The sequence below is a fragment of the Limulus polyphemus genome, unplaced genomic scaffold (assembly GCF_000517525.1).
Source record: "Limulus polyphemus unplaced genomic scaffold, Limulus_polyphemus-2.1.2 Scaffold2692, whole genome shotgun sequence".
NCBI classification, from domain to species: Eukaryota; Metazoa; Arthropoda; class Merostomata; order Xiphosura; family Limulidae; genus Limulus; species Limulus polyphemus.
The window spans coordinates 137,185-147,755 of NW_013668302.1; the positions used below are offsets into that span (position 1 = coordinate 137,185).

At 34.0% G+C, this 10,571-nt stretch overlaps 1 protein-coding gene across 1 annotated transcript in view; it reads left to right on the forward strand.

Annotated features, from left to right (window-relative positions):
* Positions 1–10,311, forward strand: part of LOC106467650 — a gene marked incomplete at its 3' end in the record, with an annotated part of 86,460 nt that extends 76,149 nt beyond the window's left edge. Inside the window, exons 22-25 of the mRNA XM_022395846.1 lie at positions 7,450–7,564; positions 8,086–8,204; positions 9,039–9,152; positions 10,163–10,311. Coding sequence (XP_022251554.1) covers positions 7,450–7,564; positions 8,086–8,204; positions 9,039–9,152; positions 10,163–10,311 — 497 coding nt within the window. The remainder of the gene's footprint in view (positions 1–7,449; positions 7,565–8,085; positions 8,205–9,038; positions 9,153–10,162) is intronic.
* Positions 10,312–10,571: the final 260 nt, after the last annotated feature.

A 10,571-nucleotide genomic window follows, 5' to 3' on the forward strand; every position in this document is an offset into this window, starting at 1 on the left:
CCCCATCTCCAGTAACACTCTCTAGTGCTCAATTTTCTCATCTTCACCTTTTTCTTACGTATTTCCTTTGTTCTCTCTCCTCATCTCTTATCTGAAGCCCTACACAGTGATTCTGATAGTTTTTATTGGAATCTATGGTCGATCCTCTTCAATACCTTGGCCAGGGTTTCATCTTCTGCCTTGTCCTTGCTTACTTGTTTCCTCTGTCATACCTCCATGACCTCTGTCTGGCTCCTTCATCTTTGCCATGAAGTCTTTGGGGGTGTTTTTAGTGCCTTAGAGACTTAGGTCAAGGGTGCCTGACATCAGTCCTCCCTTTCCTCCTTGATTTTTGTCTATCTCAACCTCATGAATCTGCTCTCATTCCTCGACCCTCTACCACTTTTGACTATCCTCCTTTCAATCAAGTTAACCACCGCATATTCCATTAGTGACTCCCCCCTTTGTACCCATTCAGCTCAGGCAACATAGAGATTCATCTGTTTTCTGCTGTAGATCTTTGGACCCCTTTTGTGGCAGACCAGAGGGTCAATCAGGTTTTTACACACAACCTTTCTCTTCACTTCTTGTCTCTTCCTCCTCTGTCTGCTTTTCCTGTTCCATTTCCTCCTCCTTCCGAATCTTAGCATCTTCTGTCTTGAGACAGTGGTATCAGATCCTTTGGATATGAGAGCCAGCTAAAGGGTCCTTTGCTCCTCTCCAGGGTTTATTCTTGTCTTTTTTGTTGTCCCCCAAAAGACCAGGGACTGGAATCCAGTCACTGACCTTTTCTCTCTCAACCACTACCTGGTGGCTCCGTAGTTCAACATGAAGGGGTTTCTTCCTCTGTTTTAGTTTGGTTTGGCTTGTTTTGAATTTCACTCAAAGCTACATGAGGGCTATCTGTGCTAGCCATCCCTAATTTATCAGTGAAAGACTTGAGGGAAGGCAGCTAGTCATCACCCCCACCTCCAACTCTTGGGGTACTCTTTTACCAACAAATAGTGGGATTGACCGTCACATCATAATGCCTCCACAGCTGAAAGGGTGAGCACATTTGGTGGGATGGGGATTTGAACCCGCGACCCTCCTCTCTTTTAGTCCTTTCTTTCTGTCTTTATACATATTCTGATGATTGCTCTCTCTCTTTTTCTGCCATTTTCTTTGTTTCCTTGGACCAGTTTCAAGCTCTCCTCTTTAGAATCATTTTGACTCCTTATGTCTTCGACCAAATCATGGGGGTGTTTGCTCACTGCATCCAGAGTCTTAGACTTCATTTCCATTATTTTATGGATGATAAGCTCCTTCTTGCCTCTTCTTGTGAGGTTTCCTTCTCAGCAAGGCCACTTCACCTCCAAGAGGCCACTCATCTGGGTTGCCTATCATGTTTTCCAAATCATTCCTGATTTTGACTCAATACTTGGCCCAGCTTGGAGTCTTTCAATTCTCAACTCAATTGGGCTCAGCATTTCCCCAGTTGTCTGTGGAACATGGAGCATCTAGTCACCTTGACTGTCCTTGTCACCTCTTATCTCTTTTGGGGATGCTTGCATTTCTAGAACATCTTATCCATCTAGAATGGAGTTCATATGATGCTACTTCAGTGGACTTTGAGTAATTATTGGAAATTTTCACACAATCCTCTATTCTCTCTTATGACACTGCTGCCTTCTATTTCCAGTCATATGTCTTGGTGACTGGATCATGCCACTGCTACCTCACTCACACCCATATGGATTCCTATCTCTTCATTGGAACATCTTTTATGGGTTAAAGCACATCTGTGGACGACTCCATGTTCTCAGAAGTTTGGTCTCCAGTGAAGCATATCTTACACATCAATGTTCTGTAACTCTTGGCCACCCATCTGGCATGTTCCTATTTTCTACTTCGTCTTGTGGAATTGTGGTCCACTCCAACAATTCTATGATAAATTTTTGTATCAGTCATTAAATTGGGACTTGCACCAGGGACCTTTGATTCTGCATGTTGGACTTTCTATTTGGGCCCACTCTCATTGGGTTCATTTGACAGGTTGTCATGTCTTGGGTGCTTTGAACTTAGTAGCAGAACATCTCTCTCGACCAAACAGGATTCTTCCTAGAAAGTGGCCATTCCATTCTCAAGTATATCACTGGATTTATTTCTAGTTGGGCATGCCAATAACCAATGCCTTTGCTATTCCTCTCAATACCAGACTTCCCCTATTCTGGTCCCTGGTACCTCACTTAGCAAGTCTTGCTTTGAATTCGATGACAAGGAACCCACTTTGAGACTAATAAGTCTGGCTTTAGATGCCTACAACCAGGACTGGTCTCATCTCATTTTGTATGTGTGCCCTTCTCTTTGCTTTCTCCTACATGTCTTGGCATTGATTTGCAACACCCCTTGTCAAGTTCTGTTGGTGGCACCATTTTCTGTTCTTCATCAATTGGTATCCAGGGCACCTCTTCCTCTGTCTCCATCTTGGTCACTCTTGCTCCAACTTCATACCTCTCTATTTCACCCAGGAATGTCTTCCCTTCCTCTTTATGTGTGGGATTTGTCTGGTTCCTTGCTTGTGGTTTAGGTTTCTCTGACCACATAGCCTTTTTCATTTCATTCTTGTTCCTCTTTTTTTCTCTTTCTGTCTATCAGTGAAAGTGGCATATTTTTTACCACTGGTCAATCTGCCACTCTCTACCACCAGGCTTTTCTACTTTCTCTATAATATATACATAAATTTTTCTGACATCATTTCGACTTAAATCAGACCAAAAATCCTCCCTGTCTTCTGTGGAAAAAAATTAGATTACAAAGTTTTCATTGACACTAAAAATGTTACGTCACAGACATTAAACTTGAGTCTGCTGATTCCATATCTTTATAGGCCTACTATTGTAGGGGCTGAAGGGTGTGAATAAACAGACACAAACTTAGCTTTATACATTAGATATATATATATTTCATTGTCCATCCCAGACCACATTTTCCATGCATTATCAAGGAAGAAGCCTGCACCAGAGGAGGGTCTGCCCAAATCCCTAAATCATGCTTGCCACCTTTTTAAATTAGATTTGATGGTAATTCATTGCTCTTTCTACAGTAAAAGATATTTGCAGTGGTTAGGCCCAATTGGGTCCAGGCACTTCTCCAGTCACCCCATTGTGAAATTTCCCTCTCTGGTCTTTGAGGGTGGAGCATGGAAGACCTTTGCCACTCCCAGTTCCTAGCTACTAGGATGGTTGACTGGGAGAGTTTCTTACTGGTTGTAGAATTCCTATGAAGATTGTCTGAGCAGCACAATGTGGTAGGAACTAGAGCAGGGGTGTCCATGTCAGCAAGTCACTTTTATATAATATGCCAATTTCATGATGGTTTAGCCAGTTGGATGAGGCAAAGTATTCTCCTCACACAACAGGAAGGGACTTAGTCCCTGTTCCTGTATGTAAGGTGAGTAAATTGTTCAACAGAACTCTACATTCTAATCACTGTTCTAGCCACACTACACCTCATGTTCAACCCACCTGTTGTGTGCAAATGCTTTGTAGATCATGTCTTTGTACACTCATCTCAGCAATACATTGGCTTCCTCCTTTCATACTACTGTCCTGGTGAAAAGTTTTCCCTGCATGAGATGGATGTGGTCTTCCACAAGTGTTACCCCTCTAGTAAGCCCTTGCTATAGGATGTCACACTCTGAGGGTTTCCCCCTTCAGTTTTCTTCTCTGAAAGGAGCTCATCTGAAATTCTACAATTACACTGACTCCTTCACTACATCAGTGTACAGAAAAGTGAGTCTATTGTTTTGAAAGTTAACATTTTACTTTACTGAAAATGTGTTTTTGATAGATAGTATCTATCTTCACACATTTCTACCCTTCTTTCCCACCACTGGTACACATAATTTTTGTTAATCAAAAAACGAGGGCTGTGGAGGACTACTGTTACATAAATTTAAATCATGCACAAGCACAGTACATGGTATAACAGAGGTCTTAGGTGGGAGATAGCTCAAGGCTAGTGGCATGCATAAAATCTCAAAAGCAGACACATGAATAACAGCTATTCTGTGAAGAGAAGTAAGCATCTATCAGAAATACATTTTCAGATAAGGAAAATATTAACTTTAGGGACAAATAATAGCTGCTAACCATGTAGTGCTACTCTTAACAATGTAGTATTTATGTTTAGGGAAACAGTAGCTGATAACTTAAATCATGTGTATCAGGAACATGAGAGTGGCTAGACAAAACCTTTGGCAGTGGGACAAGTTCTTACTTTAGGATGTTGTGTAAGTGTCATGAGATGCAGCATTTTGTGAGGTTGCAAATGTGTTACAACAGAACAGTATTAAGCTTAGTGTGAAGATAAATAATCAAAATAGAAAAGCCATGAGTCTTTTGAAAAAGAGCAAGGATATTAGGATAGAGTGAAATAAATCCAAAGCATGTTAACAAGTCAGTTACTTCACCAAAGTTATCTAAGTAATAGAATAATAAAAACAGTTTGGAATGTAACAAACTTTTCAACTAAAAATTGTAGAAAATTTTCTAAGAAACAAGATGAGGGCCACTAAAGGTATGGTCAACACATACATCAAAATATGACCTGTTTCTCTAGGAGAATCCAAGCAGTTACCAATTATCAGAAAACTGACTTCAGGTTATCAATCCATATTATCTAGACATTGGGGAAGGAATTCTTCAGTAAACAGTTTTTTTTAACTAAGGTCTTTTTGGCTACAACCTACAACTATCTGATGTATTGTTGACACAATACTGTACTAAAAGTAGTTGTTTTCTGAGAGATGCAGTCATTCATAGTGTAATTTTATTTTATTTTATGATCAGGCAAATTGAATAGTGGTAACAATGAAACCTAAAATGATAGATAAAAATAATGGCAACTGAACATTGCAAATCATACTCTGACAACCCAGTAGGTGAGAGATTAGAATACACAAAAATTGGGTATAATCATAAATAATCTGTGTTGTAGTTAGGATATAAAATACACAAATAATGTTTAGAATTGTTAATATTAACCCCTCACTGTTTTCAGAAATTATATGACTACATGGTCACAATATATTCTTTAGAGAATACTCGTTAATTGTATTTGCTGATTATTGTTGAAAATAAAAAAACAATGGTAAAAGTCACAAAATATTGCTCAGAAAGCAGATCTCATATGTGGGTGTGTTTCCTGACAGGTGTGATGGTTGGGTCACAAAGAATGAGACAGGACATGCAGATTTACACAAATAACCAATCTTTAATTTATACCTTGACAATTTACACAGAAACAACAAAGCAGAGACCTGCAAAACAATTGAAGTCAAATTAGTGTCTTTATTGCAACAGTACTTCTTTAAATATAGGATTTCTAGAATAATACAAAAGAATTCTAATCCCAGACACTGAAATCTAGAAGTCCAATTATCTTAGCCTTTATAAGGTATTCAATAAAGAGATAATTTAACACTGTATCTTGTGGATGTTTTTGCTTTAGTTTAGTTAGGGTTAAACTTTACTGTACTTAATACAATCATTAAATAAACTTATAATTTTATTCTATGACCTAACACTATACCTTCTTATAAATTTTGATAAGCTTTTAACATGTTGTACAAAATGTCTACTAAATTATATTTACATCTGCCTTTTGTTCACATCCATTGAAATGAAGTGCAAGCACATTTTAAGGACAGACAAAAACTGACTGCTGTTTTAATAGATGCAATGTAAGGTGATCATTTAATTCTCTATATTAAAAACAAAAATGCATGTGACTAGCAAGAGCAAAGAATAGTTTATTAATTAACAGATTCTTGCTAGTAGGTGTACTCCTTTCCCCATGTAACTTAGTCTACAACATAAAAATAAAAGAATGACAAACAGAGTATCCCCAAGTTAAAATATAATGCACTTAGTTAACTTTCTACTAAACCTTACTAGCTAATAATAATAAACTGTACTATAAATAAAAAGCTGTGCTACACTCTTCTGTGTGGCAAGTTATACACTATTTTTCCACTGTCAAACTTAAATAGTTAACTAAATTATAGGTGAAAACCAAATGGTGCCTGCACAAATAAAAATGAAAGTTAACTTTGAAGTTATAAAAAAAATTTAAAGAGTAAAAAGTAAAACTACACAAAAATATACAAACCTGTTACCAGCAAATGAGATTGAGAACTTTAAAGAGTTCTCTCATACAAGTGAAAGTTGCAGAAACACTTGGTGAAATCTCATGAAAGTCTAGTAAATATTTAAGAAAATGTATATAAAATCTGCTGAAATCTTGGTAAAATTCTAGGTAAGTTCTGTGTGAATTTTGCTCTCTCAGGCCTCAAAGCTGTTTTAAATATGAAAACAAACCTTTGAGTTTCTAATACAATAAAACAGTGGTTAGTGCCTGATAGATCAGTTGACTAATGGGAAGTGAAGATAATGGGTGAGTCCACCCACAACTACTGTCCAATTCGGTGAAATAAGAATAACTCAACATGCTAATTAGAAAGTATATTGTTATTCCTTTAAGAGAATCAAATTAGAAGGTGCCTAATCTCCACTTGACCAAATTAGCCCCTGGGGAAAGGTAAAGTTAGAAATCTTCTTGAGCAATACTATATTCCAATTTTAGAAATTATAATATAAAAGAAGATAAATTTAGTTAACTTTAAGTACTGGAAATCATTTAGTACACCCTGATACTACATTAATAATAATCTTTGCAATCTTTGGAAAAGAAATAATGGATACAAACTTGTATCATTTTCATATACTAATAACAAAGTTAGAACTTATCATATAGTGACCATAATATTATCTGTGAAGTAGACTTAACCATATGCATCTGCTACTCTTTTGTCAGCTTATATGTGCGTGTGTATGTTCATAAAACACATTGTAGTAGTCAGATGTGTTCTTAAGTCTCATAACATAGGTAAATTAATATTTAAAAAATACACACAGACTAATCACTACGTTAAGTACATTTTCTTTAATTGTGATAATTTGGCTTTTGTTCCCTGGTAGGACAGTTGTAGTTTATGTATTTACAACACTGACATTTGGAGTTTGATTCCCTGTGGTGGATACAGCAGATAGCCCATTATGGGTTTGATCTAAAACAAATAAAGAAACAAACTTTCAGCCCTCTTACCAAAAGCCTTCACTGGGCATCAATGAAAGTTTTCAAGATTTAGTATGTTACTTTGGTGTGGTCATATCAATAGTAGCAATAATTGTATTATTGAAACTTTTACTTACATGAATAATGGAGATTTTAAAAACAAAATTTGTCTATGAAATAACACTGTAATATCAACAATAGTGTAAAAACAAAAAGTATCAGTAGATTGAATTGTATATTTGTAATTAAACAGAAGATAACATATAAAATTCATTAATATAATTGGTGATAAAACTTTGAATCAATGTCATAGTATCTATAAAAACTTGGTATTCTTATTCATCTTTATAGTGGTTACAACAACATGAAGGTATCAGCTGCAAACAATTTCATACTTGGGCAGAGACACATCAGGTAGATGTACAAACTGCTGCTTTAGGAAGACAATTGGAAGACAGTGAAATTGGTGAGAATATTTCTGTATGAATGTTAACAATAGTTTGAAAAATATTCCTTGAGTTTGAAATTTCCAGTTATGCATTTATAAAAGAATGATAAACTCTTATATTTCATTGACATAAATTTGTAAAGTTTACAACAAATTTAAACCTTCTCTGATGGTTCCTTAGTTCACCAGATGAAACAGAAAAATCAACGTTATATTTTGATAAACATTTAGTTTCTCAAGTTATATGCAATGCAAGTATGTTCTCTTATTCTATAATATTCCTTTTGTTGAATTTAATAATAACATTTTTTCAGGGATAATGAAACTACGACTATACAGTTTAGAAGTAACATTTGCAATTAATAAAATTCAAAATATTTGCTACATAACTTAGAAGTGAAAAATATGCACTTTGTTACTCTAAATCGTTGAATATAGTGATTTTAAAATACTTACAAGCAATTATTAATAATTCTTAAGCTTACTTGAAGACAATAAAATCAATTAAGGAATTTTTTGTTTAAACTTTTGTTATACAGATTGTCCCAACTGCAGCTACAAATATTCAGTAGCTAAAGGAGGATGCTTGCACATTCGTTGTATTCAATGTCAGTTTGATTTCTGTAGTGGATGTGGTGCACAGTACAAAATTGGAAGGGCAAGTATTTGGAATGTAATACAGAACACATACAAATTCAAATTCCTGGTGCTACTTAGATATTTATTTTTTATAGCATATTAGTGCTTTGATTGTACAATAGTAGAGAAAGAGTTAAGGAAAACATTGTAGAATAAAACAAGTTTTACATAATTTTTTGTTTTAAAGGATTTTTTAAATTATGTTTAAAAATGATAAAGTACATTATATTCAAGTAGTTTGGCATTCATGTGGAGTTACGATTATTTTGTAATGGAAATTTTATTCTTCATTTTGAGACTCCAGATTTTAGAAATTAAAGAGACTGAGAAAATAGATGCAAAATATTTTTTTATTATTATGTTAAAAAATAATAACAGATGAAGCTAAATGTGAATTTTAATTTTATCTTAACATTGGAGTATTTAATTCTTATTGTATGAATGAATAAAGAAACCTAAAATCAAGTAGAGAAATAAACTGAAAATATCCATTCCATAACAGTTGCTACTATTAATTGATTGAGTAGAGAAATGCACTGAGCATTTTCATTTATTAGCTACTGTTATGGTTTCAGTCTATTTGTCTACTTAATGTATTGAAACATCTTCATTCCATAACAGTAGCTAATATACATTAAGTAGACAAATAGACTGAAACATCTTCATTCCATAACAGTAGCTAATATACATTAAGTAGACAAATAGACTGAAACATCTTCATTCCATAACAGTAGCTAATATACATTAAGTAGACAAATAGACTGAAACATCTTCACTTCATAACAGTAGCTAATATACATTAAGTTGACAAAGAGACTGAGCATCCTTGTTCTTATTTTTTTTTTTTGTTTAGAAGTGCCATGTGACTCAACAGTGTTTGAAAATGGGTTTCCATGGCCACCACCTTAGAAACTGTCTGTATTATCTTCGTAAGAAAAATGCTGTCATATTACAAAAGCTTTTAACTGTAAGTTACTCAATATCTACTTATTCTTGAAAAATTGTTTTAAACTTGATTTCTAAGTTCAGCATCTAATAACTTACTTCAATTCCTTATAAACATAAAGCCTCATATGACATATGTCAACCATTATTTCTTTGCTAGGACAATTTTTTATTAGTTTTGTAATTTAAGTTCAACAAGTTTCTAAAATCAGTCTTTATTTGATTAACTGTGGCAGACAACACTGTTTCTTAACATTTTACAGTATCAGTGTTTTATTTTAAAGATTCTGTTTAATGATGGTTTAACTGTTGCATAGCTTATTCATTACAGCTGTTGAAGAAATAATATATGGTATACAGTATTATTGGAAATCTGCAGAGCCACTTTTTTAGTAGGGTTACAAGGATAAAAAATATTCAATTTAAATAGCTGTCAAGACTTATCAAAAATAGTTTTCACAAGAGATAGAATTTAGAAAATAATGCAAAGTTTAGGATTTTTGCTAGATTAGTTTTAACAGTCTTAAAATATTTTCATATTATTGTAGATCACTCATTATCCTATCATTACAATAACCAACTAAAATTTTAGAACTTTTGAAAGACCTTACACTTGTTTGCCTATATTGTTGTTAAAGGTGATTCACATTAAATGGAACTCATCCTGTATAATAAATTTGAAAAATATTTGGTTTTATTAGTTTTAAATCTGCTTCATACACCAAAAAATATTTTGTTAATAATTAAAAAACTAAACTTTTAGTTGCCTTCAAGGAATTTAGATGTAGTACATATCAATACACTTATAACTGTAACAATAATAAGACTGTGGACTGTATATTACATTACGTTTATATAATATACATTGTGGGTTTAATGTTTATACATGTTTAGTATCACTAGTCTTTGAATTGTGATTTGGCTGTTGCTTGTTGAGCTCTTCGTAAGGAAAAGGTTTATACAGTTACAGGAAAGTTTTATTACATCCTTATGTAATGTCTTATAGTGTATATTATTTTATTTCACATCTAGGATTGTGGAATAATGTATGAAACAGAACCACCTACTGGTGAGAAGATGAATGAACAGTGTAGTATTGTAGAACCAAAAAAAACTCCCCAAGGTCTGAAGGATGAAATATGTGGTAGAAATGTTTTGGATGGATATGCTGGCTTGTGCAGGTAAATATATATATATATATATATAGCAATATAATCAGAAATCATTACACATAGGTTGAAGAATATTGTAGAGTGTATAAGTAGAAATTTCCAGGTCGAATGTTACACTTTTGCACTCAGAATTATTTACAGAAACTATTACTACTGAAATAACAATGGCAATATAATTTAAAGTGTAGTAGCTACACATGAATAATTTTAATTGTTACAAACAGTCATAAATATAGTAGTGTTATAGGTAAAAATATAGTAATTATAAT